Consider the following 21,993-nt stretch of genomic DNA (forward strand, 5'->3'; position numbering starts at 1 on the left):
TGTAGTGGTAATGTTTTGGGGGAAATAAATACCATTTCAAGTTTATCAGCTGTTGTAGTGGTAATGTTTTGGGGGAAATAAATACCATTTCAAGTTTATAAGCTATTGTAGTGGTAATGTTTTGGGGGAAATAAATACCATTTCAAGTTTATCAGATGTTGTAGTGGTAATGTTTTGGGGGAAATAAATACCATTTCAAGTTTATCAGCTGTTGTAGTGGTAATGTTTTGGGGGAAATAAATACCATTTCAAGTTTATAAGCTATTGTAGTGGTAATGTTTTGGGGGAAATAAATACCATTTCAAGTTTATCAGATGTTGTAGTGGTAATGTTTTGGGGGAAATAAATACCATTTCAAGTTTATCAGATGTTGTAGTGGTAATGTTTTGGGGGAAATAAATACCATTTCAAGTTTATCAGCTGTTGTAGTGGTAATGTTTTGGGGGAAATAAATACCATTTCAAGTTTATCAGATGTTGTAGTGGTAATGTTTTGGGGGAAATAAATACCATTTCAAGTTTATAAACTATTGTAGTGGTAATGTTTTGGGGGAAGTAAATACCATTTCAAGTTTATAAGCTATTGCATAGTTTGTCACTCATTGTAGATTATACAAAAGCATTTTGTATGCAAATCCAGGTCAGTACAGGTAAAACCCATTATAACACGATTTGTTATAATTCAGTTCCACTTGTAATTTGGTGGCAGCATGGCTCCCATTTTTTAATTTAAGGTGACCTCTCTTTTTAACATCCTAAATACATGCTCTCAGAAAAGCCGATTACTTGTATCCCTAGCAGATTATATGATCAAGAAGTTAGTTAAAACTAATGACATTGAAATTTCAATGCACATTTTCTATGGAAAGTTTTTCATTGTTAACGCGATCCCACTTATATCACAGTGTTATTCTTTGGACCCTGAGCATTGCATTTTTGCAGGTTTTACCTGTATGTCCAACTGCTCATATATTTTTTTTTCATGTGCATGTCCATTCAGTATGTCCAGCAGCTAAAATTATCATTTCTTTTTTATGTGCATGACTAGTCAATATGTCCAGCTGCTAGTATTATTGTTTTTTTTGCATGTGCATGTCCACTGAGTATGCCCAGTTGTAATATTGGTTTTTTCAGGTACATATATGTAGCAGTAGATGCAACAATCCTTTGAATGTTTTAATGAAAATTATCAGATGTATTCTACAGAGACACATTTTACTGAAATTATCAGATATATTCCACAAAGACACATTTTACTGAAATTATCAGATATATTCCACAAAGACACGTTTTACTAAAATTATCAGATATATTCCACAAAGACATGTTTTTACTTAAATTATCAGATATATTCCACAAAGACACATTTTACTGAAATTACCAGATATATTCTACAAAGACATGTTTTACTGAAATTACCAGATATATTCCATGCAGACAAGTTTTGCTGAAATTATCATATATTCCATGAAGACAAGTTTTACTGAAATTACCAGATATATTCCACGAAGACAAGTTTTACTGAAATTACCAGATATATTCCACAAAGACAAGTTTTACTGAAATTACCAGATATATTCCACAAAGACAAGTTTTACTGAAATTGCCAGATATATTCCACAAAGACATGTTTTACTTAAATTATCAGATTTATTTCACAAAGACATGTTTTACTGAAATTACCAGATATATTTCACAAAGACAAGTTTTACTGAAATTACCAGATATATTCCATGCAGACAAGTTTTACTGAAATTATCATATATTCCATGAAGACAAGTTTTACTGAAATTGTCAGATATATTCCACAAAGACAAGTGTTACTGAATTACCAGATATATTCCACGAAGACAAGTTTGACCAAAATTACCAGATATATTCCACAAAGACATGTTTTACTTAAATTACCAGATATATTTCACAAAGACAAGTTTTACTGAAATTATCAGATATATACTCCAGCAGATGAAACAGTTGCAAGCTGAACAAGGTACAGCATCCATAATTTAACAGTCTCCTGCTGTTTAATAAGTCTTATGCGTAGATAGTGTCAAAAGTTGAGTTTCTAATCATTTAAATTAAACAACATTGTGTGGTTATTGGTAACCATATAAAAGTTTAGAAATTCTGCTAAACACTGCAACCATTGGTGATGGATAAAATATGGACCCCGAGATAAAAATACACCATAACATACTTGAATTTCTTTATCAATACCTGTAGATGGTGTTCATCTCACACCATTCTGTGTTTCCCTTCTTTGTTCACAACATAGAATTAGGTCAAAACATACTGGTCCACTGCGTGATAGACACAAGAACCTGCTTGTCTATTATTTTTTCACAACTTTGTATTGTTATATCTCATGTTGTAAATTGTACCTATTGTTTAGGTGTTTTGTATATGTAAGATGTTTTTCTCCGCTGATGAAGAGTTGTTTAGCCTGAAAAAATGGGAAACCATTTTGGATTTATGTAAACATACATTATTTTGCCTTTTTTGCCTTTTTCTTCCCGGTAATTAGGAATTTTTTTATACTCTTTGGAGAACTTAGTTATAAAGTTTCTGAGTAGTCTATTTTATTTTAATAATTCTACCATATCATAAACTTTTAAATACAAATGATCTGGAATCCTATAAAATTGTTACTGTCTGCTAGAGTTACCGCCCATTTTACAGCTATTCTAAATATAACATTATAAATATTAAATTTGTCTGTTCCAGGAAAATCATTGAGTTGCTTTGTAAAGAAGACAGTGAAAAGTATGTCCAATTTTGTCCCTCCAGAATCTGACTCAGATTCAGATGAATTTGAGTTCACGTCAGGACCCTTGGATGAGTTGAGCTGGTCAGAGAATGATCAGCAAGCCAGGTCAGGGTGACTCCATATTAACGTTAGAATCCCTATGTAGAAGTAAGCAGTCAGGATTGTGTTTAAGGCTTTTTTAAAACATTGGCTCAGCAATACAGAAAGTGCCAGCTCAGTAAGACAAAATGAAGAGAAAAGTAAGCTTAGATTATATCAGTGGTCACATTCTGTGAGGGCCATAAATCTGCAGAAAAATGTAAAAAGAATTACCAAAGTTGTTTCTTTAACATGTTTAAAGCAATAGAGGACTTGGACATGAATACAATATGCATGCATTAAAATGTAATTACTCAGCTAGAAATAGTCAGCTTGAGTGTTATCCAGTTTCTCCAGTCAAAAGGTTAAAAGGAGAATGTAGCAGAGTTCTTTGCATGATATATTTAATGATTTCCACACTAGGCATTAAAGTAGTTCAATTTGTTTAATGAAATTTATGTTAGGACTGTCATGAAGTTTATCAAATGCTTTTTATATGGCAGTATATCTTATTTCCTTTGGATGAAATTAATACCTACAGTTGCAGGTTATCAACAGCATTTGGTCAGGCTTAGATTTTTATGCTTATCCATGACATAAAGTGTTGCCCACATCCATCCATCAATCCACCTGTCTTTGTTGAACACATTTCTGTTTTTGTTTCTTCCACTGGTCTCCTCTATTACTTTAAAAAGCAGAATGATTTGTATGCACCAATTCTACCTTATATTTTCATTTATAAGTTTAGTCCAACTGTAAACTGCACAGAGCTAGATCTGCTGTTGACTTATGTGCTGGCAGATCTGGGTCTATGCAGTTTTTTTAGGAGTAATCAGCAGAACAAGCAAAACAGACCCAGATGTGCTGGTGCATAATGAAATGACAGATCAGGATCTATGTTGTCTGAAATCAGACTCGAGAGAGCATATGTATTAAGGTTTCATACAATCCACATGATCATCACAATAGCTACAGCAGTGAAAGCTCTCTATAACTTTTACTCAAGAGACCTTACCATTTCCTAATTAATGGACAGGTGCCCTTTATATAGAGGTCAAATATCGAAAAGAAATTAAGGAAAGTAGTTCATAAATTTTGTTCCTTGCAGGTTTCTGTTTATTATTATTATTATTATCAGGGTTCCCATGCTACTAGGAAATTGTGAAAAAGTCGGGAGAAATGATAATTTTGTTCCCGACCGTCTTAAGTCCTTGAATTTTTCAGATATTGACGAAAGTTGGGAAAAACCCTGGAATTTTCCTCCACAACTTAATGCCCAAAACAATTATGTAATAGAGTCATAACTGAACTGATCGTGAGTTAAATTTATCGAGTTCTAACCAGAATATTAGGAGGTTGCAGCATGGATCATTTGGGTGCTTGACATAAATATATTTGCTTAGACAATCCAAACGCTCAGTGGATTAGATTCACCTAGTAGACTTTTTGTTTCACAGAATGCTTGATATCCATATTTTTTTTATATGGAAGGTATGAAAACCAGTCTAGCAGCATAGGAGGCCAACATGGTGGCGTTAAAGCATATCCGCTTAGCAGATGGGCTAGCAAACTTAAAACGTTAAATCGAGTCATACTTGCATGAAATTGATATGAAAATTATTTATTTTCTCAGAAATTGTGATTAAAATCTTTATGTCTTTAATCTGCTGAAAGACGATGAAACTAATGCGTTAATGAAATTTGATCTGGTACTAGCGATTAATATAGCATGTCGCACGAGCACACAGAATCTCACAACTGTCATTTTCAAATATTGTAGAATTTTTATAAAAAAATGAAAGTCGTATACTGGTTGTAATAAAAATACAAAAACGAAAGAGTACACAATTCCCTATATTTATTTTGAGACCAACTTCGGAGTTTTGTTGTATCATGTGACTACCATGTTGACATGTGTTCTCTCATGTAGGGGGCAAACGAAGCAGGGAACCAGACTACTCTGCTTGATGAATCAGACTGGCCAAGTTTCTTGTAGTTATTCTCAAAATAAATATGTTGAGAATTATATGTTCTTTCTAGTTTTTACAAAAGGTATCAGTTTTTCATTTAATATAATTGAAATATTGTACAACAACATTAAAAAGGCATTTGTTGTTGATATCACCTGACTATTGGACTTCCAATGTCGTTGTTTGAGATTTGTGAAGTAATGTGACTATTAACGCAAATGGTGACTACCGGGTCAGGTTTCATCTGTGCTGAGTTTCATCTAGTTTGTCTGCGGAATACTTTCCATTTTTGAGAAAATAAATAATTTTCCTATCGATTTCATGCAGGTATAAGTCGATATAACCTAGTTTAAATTTGCTAGGCCTGCTGGTAGGCTATCATACGGTGGCAGCAGATTCCAAATTTTGTATATGTAATTGCTCTGAACCCACACTCCATACAAAATGTCCAAATGTGAAAAGTGGGGTTGGAATATTCGGCGGAAAACCGGATTAGAAAAATTTCGAACCTCTGAGCTGAACTTTAGTGTGAAACTATTACACAGGTACATGTAGCTTGAAGCATTGGTTTCAGATCTTAAATGGAATGCAGGAGAAATGGGAAATCGTTGTCCCTTTTATTATATATTAAGAAACAATTTGAGCTTATGTATCAATACATGTTTGGGGACTGGTTTATTGAACTACAAGAAGACTTGTTGATTTTACAGAAAATTCAGTTCTTGTTTATACAACAGTATATAATTTTGAAGGTCTTTTGTCAAAATTTAAATCAACCCTTTTGTAAATGTTTTGAAATGATGGAAGTTTTAACCAAATCGTCTTAAGGAGTTTAGGTTGGTTGAAAAATCTTGTTTGAGATTTTATTGGCACACATAATTTCAGGGTTAAACTTTTTTTGTAACAAGATAAGATTCTAAAACTTTGCATGCATTGGTTTTTTTTCATACTGTGATAGGAAATGTTTACTTTGTATAACATGCACACATACTGTTCTAGAATTCTTTGGAATTAAAGGTTTGAAAGGAAACAAAATAATTTATGCTTATTATGTTGTTTCCATATAGCAACATAATGCAGGTCAGCAAAGTAAAGTTAGAATTTGTATTCTGTACATTGAAATGGCTTTAAATGCCAACTTATGGGAATATAGTCAAATTTGTTTTGTGTGACTCATCTTGTGGTTTTGAACATGATCATCTTTTCTGACATATGTTTTGGAGAGTCTTGAAAGAGAAACATCTTCAGATTTGGAAAATGCATGTTTTATAATCCAAAATGTTCTTTAATTCATTAATGGTCATATGTTAACCTTGAAAAAATTAATTTTATCCTGGACATCACCTGGAAAGTTATATTTAGAAAAGTGTGGGAACCATGTATTATTATTATTATTATTATTATTATTATTACTATTATAATTATCATTATGATTATTATTATTATTATTATTATTAGAGGAGACCAAAGTGGAACCATGTATTGTTATTATGATTATTATTATTATTATTATTAATATTATTATTATTTTTAGAGGAGACCAAAGTGGAACCATGTATTGTTATTATTATTATTATTATTATTATTATGATTATTATTATTAGAGGAGACCAAAGTGGAATGCCAGCAAAGAGTGGAGAAGGTATCCAGCCACATCCTCTCCTAGATTCACTTCCCCGAAAGGCTTCAAAACATCTTGCAGAGTCCAATTTTGATGAAAGTCACCATTCTAAGAAGTCAACAAAGGATCAGCATGGTGAAAATATAACAAGTGAATTTAGGACAGCTGTTGCCAAAGCAGTCCAAAATCCCATTAATTCTCATGTTTCACCAAGTGGACATCCAGGAGATTTTAGTGGTAGGAGGACTCAGAGTGCTGCTTCTTCATCTCCATGGGTGGTGCAAGCTCTTAAACAGAAGCCAGTTCAACAGTCAGAAATGGAAATGAAAAAGATCTTGGATTTTGTGGACAGTATTTGGTTTGATGACCACAAAACTCCAGATAATTCCAAAATTGGCCAGTATTTAACTCGAGCATTTTCAAGTTCCTGCAACCCTTTTGTCCTAGCAGCTTACTTAGTGTTGAATGCACGTGATAACCTTAAAGGCAAAACTACCACCCTTTCCTTTTTCATCATGAAAGAATTTGACAAGTATTACAGACAGAATCAGCGTCGTATTGGAGACCCACGCCAGTATTTTGAGGAGAATTTACAGAAGCGCATATTCATGGTGTGCATACACAATCACATGGCCATGTTTGACATGTGTGTAAGATGCTTTGATATGTACCAGCCGAAGAACAGCAAGTTTTACATAGATGAAATCAGGGCTTTTATGGACAAGAAAAAATACAATGAGGTAATGATAGCCAAAAAATGGGGACAGGGAAAATGCACTATATAATGATAGCCAAAAAATGGGGACAGGGAAAATGCACTATATAATGATAGCCAAAAAAATGTGGACAAGGAAAATGCACTATATAATGATAGCCAAAAAATGGGGACAGGGAAAATGCACTATTTAATGATAGCCAAAAAATGGGGACAGGGAAAATGCACTATATAATGATAGCCAAAAAATGGGGACAGGGAAAATGCACTATATAATGATAGCCAAAAAAATGGGGACAGGGAAAATGCACTGTATTTTGACAATATTTCTCATGTATGAAATATGGTTGTCCATCAGTGTAAAAAACCAGTTGGAATCCCATGTGAATGGAATTTTTAAAAAAATACTTTTTATAATTTACATTGTTTTAATTGGATGCTATTTAAGTAGAGCATAGTATGATGTGACACTATTTTCCAAACTGTCCATTACTGCTAACTTAGTTCTACAACAAGTACCTTCACCAACTTTTTGTGCATAGTTTGTATTTGGGATAAGAAAGAAGCTTATCAGTTTCATGTCAAAAGGTCTAAAGATCCAAAGGTCAAAAGGTCAAAAGGTCAAGATGACAAGAACTGAAGAAGAAAAATAGTTTCTGTGCAGTTAAATTCTCTATCACATACCTGCACCAAATGTTGTGGATCATTTATGCTTGGGGGTGGGGAAAGCATATCACATTTGGGATTTGAAAGGTCAGAAGTCATGATCTCTGTGACTAAAGAGTAGAAAAATGATTTTCACACAGTAGCATTCATTCTACATTTCAGATTTGGGCAAACCTTTGTGGATAGCTTCCACTTTGGATAAGGAATATGTTTAACAATTTTGGGGTCAAAATGGCAAAGATGAAGGTCACTGGGATTGAAGACACACAAAAACATTTGTTCTTCATGACATATCTTGTGCAAACATTGTGGATATCTTGTACTTTGGGTAAGGAATAAGCATATTGGTTTTGATGTCAAAAGGTTATAGGCCAGGGTCACTGTAACTAAAAAAAGAAAGAAGGTTTCTGCACAATAATATTCTAGAATTCAGACCTGAGCCTAATGCTGTGGGTAGCTTGCTCTTGGGTTAAGATAGAATCCTATTGATAGGCTACAAATAGATTTTATGGATTAACACATGCACACAGAAACAATCAACTTTGAACAAAATGGTACCAGACAAAGAACAAAAAATGATGTGACAGTACATGTATCACTTTCTTTATAACAAGGTTTTTTGTGTACAAAAAGTTTTGTCTGCAAAATTAAATTGCAGTACTGTACTATTAGCAACATAGAAATAAATCATTACAAAACTTTGACATGTCATCATGTAGATGAAGAAAAAATAATTAGGAAGAAAAAGTAAAAGCTATTCGACTTGACGACAATGAGGAAAATTCACTTGCCGAAAGATTTTATGTTGGGAAGACTCAAAAAAACAAGATCGTAAAAGATAAGGAGAATATTCTCTAGCAGATGGAAAAATTGAGTAAACGGAAAGAGAATAATTTTAAACACAAAACAATGTAGCTTTAAATAATGTTTTTCATTGGTTTTGTAATGCGCATGCCAACAATATCCCACTTAGATTTCACACCTAAGAATAAGAACTATAAATTTATGTTATTTGAAATAACTCTGTTTTTAAGACAAGAAGAACATTTTAATAATTAATGCTGCTTTTAATGAAGATATTAACTGCATTAAGTTATAGACCACTTCGGTGGCCTGGTGGTTAGAGTGTCTACCCCAGATGTGGGAGGTCGTGGGTTCGAAACCCGGCCAAGCCATACCAAAGACTTATAAAAATGGTACTAACAGCTGCCTCACTAGGTGCTCAGCATTAAGAGATTAGTGTTAAGACTGGTTGGCCTGGTGTCAGGATAATGTGACTGGGTGGGACATCATGCTACATGTCTGCGGCACGTTGCCCCAGTGCTAGATATCACTTTAAGCTGCCAAGCTGCAAACATCATAGCGATATGACTGGAAAATTGTTAAAGCCATGTTAAAAATCTAAATCACACACACACACACACACACACGCTTTAAGTTATATGTAGCTTTCGTACTATATAAACGTATACATACACATCTCACAAATTTGGTCCCCCTCTGGAAAGGCCAACCGTCTTATAAGGCCACTTTCCTGGTGCAGAAGGGGTGGCTGTATAAGAGGGGGACCACTGTGTCTGTGTGTGTACGTGTATGTACATATATATATATATATATATATATATATATATATATATATATATATATATATATATATATATATTTGGGTTTTTTTTCTCCAATATTTCTACACATTATGATTTACTTATTACATAATTATGATCCAACATTTAATGTTGCTTTTTTCATGATCAAGTTTGGTATTATGTAATAGCATGGCATAATCTATTTCCTGACACAATGTACACAAATTTTTCTTCCTTTGTCACAGGCTGCCATTTGCATTAGTAAGATGGGGCTGCACAATCACTTTTCAATGGATGAGGTAATTTATGTTCTACCTTCTTTTTCCATTATCTGAGGTCTGTACGAAATACCTGAAGCAGGCAGTCCTGTTGAACATGTGGGTTATTGCCAGTATTGTTAAAAAATATGTCTTTGAAACAAGAAGATAAAATATGTTACATTAATTTTATTTGTATAAATTAAATCGGCTTTAGATTTTAGATCACTTGGTCAAAAGCCCAAATGGTGTCTGGCATGCATTGCCCATCATCTGTCAGCATTTTTCATTGTTTAGCTTGTTCTAAAAAATTGAATCTACTAGTGCCTTCACTTCATTTGAGTGATTCTGTCAAGTTTTCTTACAACAAGGAAGTATACTCATTTCATATTTCTGTCTGTTTCTCACTTAGCTTATGTCGTAGATGAAGAAGTCACACTTTATCTATCTAAATGATATTTATATTGGTCTATTAAATTTACTTCACTATTCGACCTGGTGTTTGATTTCTTTTCAATAATTGTCAATTATTACCTGCATTACTCTAGACCCTATGTCTATTTTAATTGCCTGCACTAAGATCTGTTGTACTTCATTTCATCTCAGTGATTGACCTGGTATATGAATTATATTTTATAATTATCAGTTATTACATGCAGTACCATAGACCTAGTGGCTATTTGAATTACCTGCATGAAGATCTATTGTACTTCTTTTCATCTCAGTACATGAATTGTTATATGAGTTCTGTTTAGTAATTATCATTTATTATATGTTGTGAGGTTGTATATGTGTTTAGTGTATTCAGTTGTCTTTCTAATTAGTGCGTTGTCATCACAATGTGTAAGACTAAGCGCAAGCATTTTAAGCTGGATGAAGATAACCTTGATTCCTGTCTCAATTGTATGGAGTGCAATTCAGAATATATTCAGAATTAATTGGGCAAGCAGAAGAGCATGAAAGAAAGCAGGCTCGATTTGTGTCACTGCTGACGCTGCCTAAGATGACATCTTCCTTTTGATAGAGACATTAAAGGTAAAGCGCTTACAAGTCCAAAAGAAAATTATGCTGGCCAGATAATCAGAGTGCTAGCATAATCATCACCTCCATGATTGGAACCTCTCTTCTTGGCATTACCAATAGAGCCATTAATGTCTTTGGATCAGCAATGGAAATATTGGTACATCCCACTTTGGTGATCTTTACCAGCTCTAACATAACCTGTGCCTGCAGCTCACAGAACCATGGTGTGGTGATCTATTTACATGGTATATCCAGTGCTGGCTTCATGACAGAGATAGATGCTGACAACTGGAATTGCTAGTCTCAGCAAGGGCTCTGAAAATGTTGCTAATACATCGTACTGGTGGAAATACTTTAATAAATAAATCCATTTAAATAGGATTTGACAAGTGAAGTTTGTGTTTTAGTTCTGTCTTTTAATTTGGTTTCATTGTAATTGTCATTAATGTATCCAAGCATGAAAAATGTCGGTGAACTGCCAGAAGCTATTTCTGCTTGCATTTCTGTGAGAACCTAATTAAGTGCTGTGTTTTGATATCTGACATGCAGAAGTATTTATTGTTACACTTAGTTAAAAGCAGGCCTGCTTTGTATTATCACTCTCATTATGTCTCTTTTGTCAAATCAGATAAATGGGCTGGTATTAAAGAAAAGTTAATAGGCATGCAAATCCTACCTGTGTAAGAGCTTGTAGTCATGGTCATGTGTCATGTCAATTAATTTCAATTGATCAGCTGAACACTGTTATAAATATCATTATGCAAGTAATATAATCAAGCTACCATATTTACAGTATATGTTGGGACACTTTAATTGTTGGGACACCATAAATTAATTTTTGAAGTAATTTCCTTTTGCACTGTATGATTTGGGACACATATTTTTTATGAGTGGTAAGTTATGGGACACCTTTTAAATCAATAGAAAATTACGTCGGAAAATGTATTCCAACTTAAATTTTATTTGAAAAAATGTAAAACTGTGTACTTTAAGATAAAACTCTTTAATCCACTGCATCATCATCTCATCAACCCAACCCTTCTCCTGCACATGTACAATCCATTCTTTTTGTGCATGAATATTTTTTTAGCTTTTTCATGCTGTGAAAAATTATTAAATATCAGCTGTGTTCATATTTCATTGTGACTTTAATGTTTTAGTCTTGCTTACCCACAAAAACTGAAAATTTGCACCCCATTAAATAATAATGAATTCACTGTATCTATTTAAGTAACTCTGATTGGATGCATTTAGATATGTCACATTATGTTAACCCTTCCATCAGACACTGAGCTTTAAATAATTAGGGAAAAGCTTAGCAACAGAAAACAATATAACAACTGTAGTTGATTTCACATTAAACTTCAAGGAATTAAACATTTTTGGGACTTGTTTTATTTTTGTAGCAAAATTAAAAACCAGTATGTAAGGAGGAGAAACAGGCAGCATGTATTCTTTTGGTACTTGTTCTTTTCTTAAATAATTGTTTTTATTTTTGTATTTTGTATTTTTATTTTTATTTGGTTTTAATGGCACTTTAAACACATTTTTGGCTATATCATGACAAGGAAATTGGAAATAGGTGCCTTCCTCAAGGGCACCTTGAGGTATCTTACCCAGTTTGCCCTGGGTGGGTATTGAAAAAACCCAAGACATGGATTATGAGTGATAATCTACCAGCTGAGATACCATGGCTTCGCCTAAATAAGTGATTAGTGTGACTATTTATCTCCTTTGTTCTGATTCTGTCCTTCCTTCTTGCTACCTTTCTCTTTCATCATTTATCTTCATGCTATATGCTATATTAAATCTGGCTGAGAATCGTAAACTTTATAAATGTATCAAAATTCATCCTGGTACTTATAAGCACATTTTGAAAATAAGATAATATATTTATGATTGTTTTCATTTCAGGTGGTACTTCCCTTACTTCTTCAAGACAAGATTAATGTATTGGAGACCTATGTATATGGTAACCCTGAGCAACAGAAAATTCTTCTGCAGTATTTGGATCACCTGTGTGATAGAGGCACTGACCTAAGTCAAGTGGCCAGGTGTGTATGTCTGTTCATCTACCTATCTTTAACCAAGAGTAACAGAAGCTTTTAATGTGGTACTTTGATCTTCTGTGTAATAGAGACACTGACCTCAGTGAAATAGAGCAAAAGAAGGTTCTCCTTGGAATAACTTCTTGACCACATCAATGTTAGGAAAGAAAATTTGCTACCTCTCAAATCTAGCCGTCATGAAAGGGGAAAATTTATTTCCTGTCTATAAAACATATAGAAGAAGGGAAGAAACCCTTTCCCATTACCTCCCCTGATCACTGCTAGGTAGCTGCAGTTCTTTACTCAGTTTTATCTTTCACTGGGTATGAACACCACCTTATCCTGTGCCTCATAAAGCCCAAGAGATATTGTGACAGTTTTCAGTCACTTATTGGTGAAGTTGATATGGTATTTACTTTACAGGTATTTATCCCATAGTTTGGTTTTGTGAGGTTTAATGCCATTTTTCAGCACATTGTGGCCAGTATATTTGGTGGAAGAAGAATCAGGAAAGAACCACAGACCCCACAGGAAACTACCGGCTAGCTTTTTCACCTACGTGAATTTGTTGAGCCAAAACTCAAACTAGTGTAGACTGAGGTGAAATGTCAGTGTTCCATAAAGGCAAGTGTCTTAGAACACTTGGCTACCTGCGACCCTTGTATGTATTATATGTTGCAGTATTTCTCCTTAGAATATATTCCCCATGAATATTAGGAAAACTCTTGCCTATTGAATCCAGCAATTGCAGAAAGATTTTCAAAAAATGTTTTCCCATCTGTGTACCATATACCATTTAGATGAAGGGAAGAAACTCTTTCCAACCCATCTTATTACCTCAAGTTACCATCACTAAGTGGCTACGGCTACAGTTATTTACAAAGTTTTTAGCTTTTGCTTGCTATGACATTCATTGTCACTTGTATGTCTCACAAAATCAAAGGTAATCTTGTGGATTATTGACAATCCATTGACAGAGTCGGTATAGTATTGAAAGCATTCGACCTCCAGATTAATGTGGAATATAGTGGCAACATCTTTGCTGCTTGATCTGCTGTCATGAACAGCTTTTTACCTTGATGAAAATTTGGGCAGTGTTCATGCAAGGGAGTTCATGGTCAGTATTTCTTGAGTAATTAACCTGACTGCAGCATTTGATGGTTAACACTCTGATCTCTTTGACAGATTGTGAACTAGTAGGTTTTTTAATGCTGAGACAGTTGGACATGCCACAGTAGCTGATCTGGGCTGATCCAATGGTAGGATTCAAAGCCACACTGTCAGGGGCAAGTCATTTCCACAGTAGCTGATCTGGGCTGATCCATTGGTAGGTTTCGAAGCCACACCGTCAGGGGCAAGTCATTTCCACAGTAGCTGTTCTGGGTAGTAGTATTCAAAGCCACACTGTCAGGGGCAAGTCATTTCCACAGTAGCTGTTCTGGGCTGTACCAATGGTAGGATTCGAAACCACACTCTGTCAGGTGCAAGTCATCCAGCAATCTAACTACAGTGTACTGAGTCACTATTTTTCCTTGTATATATGCAGTTGTTCTTCAAACATATTGCTGCTTATCTGTCAGTGAATGAAGACTTTAATATGACTTGACTTGTGTCAAGACAGCTATTTATTCAGTTTTACCAATATTAAATTAATGGAAATTTTGGTGAAGCATGTAATGAAAGTGAAATTTCTTTTTCAGCTCTGTGACAGGTCTTGCCAAAATGAAGATGGAGAAGTTTCAGAAAAAGCCACTCAGTAAATTAGCCGTCCGCCTGATGAAACAGTACCAGGTGCCCACTGGTTAGTAGAGTGAAAAAAGCAGTCACACATTTTCTCACTTTTACCACTCTGCAAGTCATGTACTTCTTAATGTAACAGTCCTATCTGTAAAATGTACATTATCATGTTTATCATGGTTTCTCTTTCACCCTACAGGGAGAGTCCGTGACACTCATATATGTATAATAATCTGTATGGGACTCTTAAGTGCTACATAAATAGCATTGGGACTCCTGATAGGACTGAGCCTTTAAGTCCTATAAAAAACCCTGCAAGTTAATAATCAGAACACATAAGGAGTTTGAAAATTGTTTAGATACTTCTGTACAAATACAGTATTTCTTAAATGGCAAGCCAAGAAAGGCAGTCTTGTAAATTTAATGAAAAGAGGAAGATTATCTTACATGACTTTCTTTCATAATTTTTTCTCCAAATTTTTATGGGATCTTTTAAGAATGGTCATACCATACACAATTAATCATAATTGGAAATATAAATCAGAGGCTTACTGTGGGATGGGTTTGGGGGTAGAGGAGATGTAATTTGTTTGGAATAAAATAATTATCATTGTTTGATTAGTACAGGTTCAAGTAAGGTAGGTTTTACCTGTGCTTCTTTGGTTTCCACAGCAAAAGTAAATATTGAAAAGTTATGAAATATGTAATCAATAGTTTCAAACACATTCTAACGGCATTAGGCAGGAAAAAAGTAAATACAATCAAAACTGCTTGATTAGACACTTATCTGGATTTTGTTTTATCTAGAAAATTTTAATGCCATTTGTTGACAAATATGATTACCACAGACCATATATACTCACTTACAAGTCACTTCCCAACTACAGACAACATACATCATGATCTGTGCTGGCAGATAAAGGTCCATGTTGTTTGTTCTACTAATTATTTATAACAAACTGAAATGACGTGTAGTTCGCAATTGGACTTGTACTCAGGTATCTTTGGTACCATGAACTTTATCAATTATTTCTGCTTTGTAAAAGAATTTACATGGGGGGGTGGGTGAATAAGAGGGTTTTAAAAGCTGAAAACATTAAGAATTGTTGAAATGTGAATTCTTGAAACTCAGTTTGATTACAGTTGCATTTCGTATTTTTCATGAAGATCTGTGTCCAAACATTGTCAATGCTAGAGGTGTTGGAGCTTTGAGGTATCTACTTCACAAGAAATTTATAGAGGTTGGTATATCTGGAGAATTTTGAATGTGTGTATGTGCATACATGAGAGAGAGACAGGGAAAAAGACAGAGAGAGAGTATATATATAATAATTGATATTTTTAACTATAAAAAATATAATTTCTGTTAAATTTCAGACACTGGTTCTGTCATGCAGGCTATTAGAATTGACTTCTAACATTTGATATCAGGATATCCCAATTAAACATTCTGATGTAAATGAATAACAGTAATAATAAGAAGAATAATAAAAATTGATTAATTATTTAATTATTTATAGAGATTAACTCCAACAGGTAAATATGACTGATCTCCATTAAGGTCCTCTACTATTTGCGAATTGTATCTCATATTAATAAAGGCAAAGTATCATGATTTATCTACATAAATATATATGTTTCTATTTTATATATTTTAATATTTAATTTGATATATTTAGCTCTACTGGTCATAGACCAGAAGAGCTTATGGGATGGTTAGTTGCCTATCGTTTGTCAGTCTATTAGTGCAAGTTTGTTATCACTACTCCTCCTAAACTACTTGGGGGATTACCATGAAAGTTTAAGCACACATTCATCTCATGGTATACTTGGTTCTGAATGAAAATAGTACAACTCGGACATCAAATGTGGCCACCACAATGGCCATCTTGAAAATCTTGTTATTTTCACTCCTCATATCAACATGAGGTTTTCATTAAAAGACATCTTATGATGTCTGCTTGGTCCAAAATGAAAATGGTGCTAATGGGATGGCAACCACAATGGCCATCTTGAAAATGCTGTTATTACTAATCCTTCTGAATGGCTGGTTGTATCAGCAATGGGTTTTTGATAAACAACTTCTTATGATGTCTGATTAGTCAGACATTCATTATGCTTGCCACAGTGGCCAGCTTGAAAATCTTGTTATTACTATTTCTCCTGAATGAATGGTCATATCAGCATGGGGTTTTCAGTGAAAGATGTCTTATGATGTTGATTTGGATCTGAGTGAAAATGTTGCCAGTCTAACTTCTAATATACCTGCGATAATGGTCCTCCTGAAATACTTTCACCAAAAGACTTCTGGTGATGTCTAACTGGTACTAAAATAGAAATGGTGCCATTCTGATATCAAATGTGGCCACTATAGCATCCATCTTAATAATCTTGTTATTTCTATTCCTCCAAAAGACTTCCAAAATGGAAAGTCATATCAGCAAGGGTTTTCCACCAGAAGACTTTTTTATGATGCCTTGTTGGTCCTAAATTAAAATGGTGCCAAGCTGGCATCCATTATGTTCACTTATTATCTTGTTGTCACTAAAGAATATCAAAAAAGATGGTTTCAACACTGCATTTAAAAGGAATAAATGGTCCAGGAAATTCCTCTATGCCAGTAGAGCATCAGTCCAATAGAGGGATTCTTGATTGATATTTATTGTAAAATATTTGGATGATTATGAGATTGTTTCCTTTTCAGAGGTCCATGGGTGTAGGAAGTTGGGAAGACATGGTGCAGGTGAGTTTAACTGAACACTTCATAGACCCTGATCTGCCTCAATATTATGTACCTGCAAGTCTGGGTCTGTGCATTTTGTTAGGAGTGATCAGTGGAAAAAAACAACACAGACCTAACCTGTTGGTATATCTTGTTACAGCCGGTCAGGGTCTGAGTTGTTAGCTGTTTCATTCAACTTATAAGGGGTGTATACATTAGAACTATGAGCATAAATTCTAAAAGTGGTAGGTTTTATAAAGTTATCAATGTCTGTCCACTCATTTTGTTAAAATGTGAATTTAGGTTTTGGGGTTTTGTTGTGGAAGATCCGTGTTACGTAAACACATTTCTGTAGTTAGTTTAAAAAAGCATTGTCAGTGGTATCTTGCTGGATTTGGAATTGTATGTTGCCTCAAACAAACAAAGATTGTTCCTTTTACATGAGCTTTAACAATTCCATACCATTATTTTCCACTGTGATAACGACATTGGGCATTAGGTTTACCCTCAAAGAGTAAAGGCCCTCATAATGTCAGACTGCCTTTATTTTGTCAAATGGTGTTTCTTGCAGGGGTGTGCAAGCGCGAGACTACCAGCTAATTTCTGGTCAATAACTATTTTGTAAATTTGTCTTGAGCATTTTCTTTAGTTGAGTTTTCTTTTTTTTTCTCTTGAAGGATCTTGTATATATTTACGTATTTGCCAGCCTATAAGATGATACTTTTTTTACCAGAAAATCTTAGCTTCGTCTTATACTCCAAATCGACTTATATATGGATTTTGTCATCCAAATCACTTTATTGTATATCACATAATTTTTCGTACAGAACAAATTCTCCAAAAGTATGAAAAATAATGTGTAGAAACATATTTCATTTTGGGGAAGGGATCGTGTATGAAAAAATATAGAACTCCACATTGAGGATTTGAAACAATTACATGATCGTCAGTATTAAAATTAACTTATATCAGATGTAATTGCTCTAAAGCAGCATACATTAGCAATATACATTGTTGGTATTATACATTGTTTAAATTTGATACAGGGGCATTAGAATTGAAAAGTTAGAAGATGAATAACCATGACAGAGACAGATATTGCATCACAATTTTCTTGCTGCACCTCATGATCAAATAAAAATTATGCCCCATTATGAGAGAGAGAGAGAGAGATGAATTTACGATTGTACAGTAATCTTTTATTGTTCATTTACTTGATGACTCATGTTCAAAAGTGCAGAACCATATTCCATTATCAATTAATACCACTAGGTAAGCAATTCCTTCTAGTTTTAGTTATGACTTATATTGTTCACAAATCATGTGGCTTTGTACTGGTATGTACATGCTAATTAAATATGCTACAGCTGTAGTCAGGTTTTCCAAAGTTAACACCTGTTTGAGGTCAAGATTTGGGAGACCAGATCAGATTAGTGAGGCTACCAATAGGGAAATGAGGCTAACCGTGGGTATTATGAATATGGTACCATATAATGAAAGGAAATGCAAGATTTTACTCGTGTAAATTTCTCAATCAGTGACATCTTTTGAACTTGGCGATAGGACTGACAGCAATTTAAAGTAACAGATAGCATGAGCAAAGATCAAAAACCGTTGCAGCTTAAGTACAGGAAGAGTACATGCACTTGAGAAAAAATAATCTTATTTGTTGGGAATGGAGAGTTTGTTATACTTGCAAACAAAACTAGAAATCATGCGAAATTGTCATTTTTGGGATTTAACCTAGTAAATGGAGTCTATATGGATATGACTATTGTGAATATTCAAACCCTGAAGGAGTATGGTATGTATTTTCATAGTTTACATTTACTATATAATTTATTGTTTTTTCTCTCTTTGACAAAAACTTCAGCTAAACGGGGGTAATAAGGTGAAGAAAAAAACCTACAAAGACCTGGAATCTCTCTCTCTCTCTCACTCTCTCATATATATATATATATATATATATATATATATATATATATATATATATATATATATATAGGGCGGGACATATTTTATTTTGATCATGAGTGCAAGAAGAAAAATGTGTGGGAATAAATATGCATCTCTCTCTGTATCTCTCTTTCCCCCCCAAAAAAAAGAAAAGTGTGGAAAAAGCATTTTCACATCAGTGATGCAGTTTCCCTATTGTTGGTAATCTGAAATAGCATACAGTTGCACTTTTAATATATATGAAACCGGAAGATTTTTATAGCTTAATTCCACACAGCATCCTAATTCTTATCCTATCTGTAGCTCAATAAATTTTCAGGTTATTGCCATTATATGTAGCTAAGAGTACATAATACATTTAAAATACTTTGTATGAAACAAATTAGGTACTTTTAGTTACATTTATTGATCCAAACCAGGAAGGTTACTGAGTTACAGATAGGACTTATAGGCCGGCAAATACGGTACTCAGAACAAATGATAAATTATTGTAAATCATGACACAATAACAGTGACACTTCATTTTTCAAGGGAGGTCATCCCTGTAGGGTTATACCAGGCACAGGTCCAAGGCTGGTCACTATATAAAAAATGTTGGACACAGGCCCAAGGCTGGTAACTATATAAAAAATGTTAGGCACAGGTCCAAGGCTGGTCATTATATAAAAATCAAATGCCTTGACTCAAATTCCACAAGTGCGGACTACAATTTCCATAGGCCCAAAATGCCCCTTTTTTAATATTATTTGTCACACAAAGTTTTAGTTGCTACACATCAGATATGAATTCAGTGGGGTTCAGTAGGGTGTTGGAAGGTACTGCAAGTGTCGTTAGTGTTAATCACTACACTCAGTAGAAACTGGACAATACTGGTGTTCAAACTTCTTTGCTGGATTCTCTGAGTGAATTCTGTTAAGAAATGAGTTGATCTGAACCACCATAACATTAGCATTGTCAAAACTTTATCTCATGCAGTGTGATCATGGGATATGCTTGCTGATCATTTCATGGGGGGAAGGGGGGGGCATAATATGTTCAGATTTAATGGGGGCTTTACAGGCAATACAACAGTAATAAATGCCTCTGTCTCTTATATGGATGGTAATGCTTAAATAATAATAAAGAGAATGAATCTGAACGTTCAGCATGTTGAAGATGTTACATACAGGTGGTGCTCTTTTTTTTGACAGATATGGTACATGTTTGTCAATATGTTTTTTGCCGTATGTGCCAAGAATCAAATGCACCCCCACACACACTTTGTTTTCCTGCCATGCTTCACAAAGTAAATTTCCATCAACCAAGAGTTCTGAAATTTAGTTTTGCTGGGCTTTGCTTTCTAAATCACCATTAAAAAATGAATCACACTTGAACACATTCTTACAACTGAAATAATCATGCTTTCCGTTTTATACATAGAGTTAAATCTGACTTCAAAGAAATTTTGCCGCTGTTCACAAACTTGTCACTAATCTTTAATATGGATGACTTAAACATTCTCATTCAAGGCAGTCATATTTAATATATTTTGTTCTCTTACACAAATCTGGCAAATTATCACAATGGGCTCTCCCACTGCATTCTTGAAATACATCACCCTAGCTGTTGTCAGTCACTTAAGTAATACGTGAAATGGTGGTTTATACCTGACCTCTTTCCTTTTTAATTACATTTATTTTACCAGCCCAAAGGATGGTTTTACATCAGCTCCAGTCATGACTGTTTACAGTTTATACATGCTACTAGTAACAGACATATGAAGTGTTTTTTATGGGCTTTTTTGGGTACCATTTTTGAAGATTGCTGAAAATAGTGTTTTTTGAAACACGACTGTGTCAGGGGTTTCGGGAGTAATAATCGTGTTTTTAGCATGACACGCCGTGATATGGCAGGTCAACATCCTGAAAATAAATGTCCAAATTTCATCAGTATGATCAAAGTTATCTCAGGCAAATTAGATTTAGTTTTGACAAAGCCTGACAGGCACCTTACTTAATATACAGGTGAGACTCAATGTGAAATTAGAGATGCCCCAAGCATCAGGCTGTTGGTTTTTTTGTACTGGGTATTACAAGACCATATTTTGGTATTACAAGACCACACATTGGTATTACAAGACTACATATTGGTATTACAATACAACATATTGGTACTACAAGACCAATTATTGGGGCTCTAAGTGGCCAAGTGGTCTAAAGTACTCACCATTATGCCATCTCACCTCTATCTGCATGGGTTTGAGTCTCAGGCTTGGCCATTGTGGGTATGTGGAAAAGCTTGCCAGCAACTTCTCATGGGTCGGTTGTTCTTTGCGGGGTTTTCCTGGGTTCTTCTTCCACCATTTATACTAGCCGCCATGTATAGCCTATCTTGTGCTGAAAAATGGTCTTAAACCCTATAGCAACAATAACAATAAGAAGACCAATTATTGGTATTGGTATTATAAGACTACACGTTGGATTACAAGATTACATATTGGTATTACAAGACCAAATGTTGGTATTACAAGACCACATATTGGTATTACAAGACCATATATTGGTATTGGTATTACAAGACCACATATTGATATTACGAGACCACACACTGGATTACAACACCACACAAGACCACTTATTGGTATTACAAGACCAATTATTGGTATTGATATTACAAGACCACATATTGGTATCACAAGACCACATATTGGTATTACTGGATTACATATTGGTATTGGTATTACAAGACCAATTATCGGTATTGATATTACAAGACCACATATTGGTATTACAAAACCTCATTGGTGTCACAAGACCACATACATGTATTGGTATTGGTATTACAAGACCACCTATTGATATTACAAGAT

General features: G+C 34.3%; 1 protein-coding gene across 3 annotated transcripts in view; it reads left to right on the forward strand.

Annotated features, from left to right (window-relative positions):
* The window catches only part of LOC149778674 (exonuclease mut-7 homolog), a 74,710-nt gene that overhangs the window by 9,809 nt on the left and 42,908 nt on the right, over positions 1 to 21,993 (forward strand). For all 3 annotated transcript variants that reach the window (XM_089939476.1, XM_089939477.1, XM_089939478.1), the window contains 7 exons: positions 2,724 to 2,871; positions 6,419 to 7,175; positions 9,648 to 9,701; positions 12,597 to 12,736; positions 14,431 to 14,531; positions 15,635 to 15,708; positions 17,172 to 17,210. In XM_089939476.1, coding sequence (XP_089795602.1) covers positions 2,724 to 2,871; positions 6,419 to 7,175; positions 9,648 to 9,701; positions 12,597 to 12,736; positions 14,431 to 14,531; positions 15,635 to 15,708; positions 17,172 to 17,210 — 1,313 coding nt within the window. The remainder of the gene's footprint in view (positions 1 to 2,723; positions 2,872 to 6,418; positions 7,176 to 9,647; positions 9,702 to 12,596; positions 12,737 to 14,430; positions 14,532 to 15,634; positions 15,709 to 17,171; positions 17,211 to 21,993) is intronic.

The sequence above is a fragment of the Sinohyriopsis cumingii genome, chromosome 17 (assembly GCF_028554795.1).
Source record: "Sinohyriopsis cumingii isolate HCF-2022 chromosome 17, ASM2855479v2, whole genome shotgun sequence".
Taxonomy (NCBI): Eukaryota; Metazoa; Mollusca; class Bivalvia; order Unionida; family Unionidae; genus Sinohyriopsis; species Sinohyriopsis cumingii.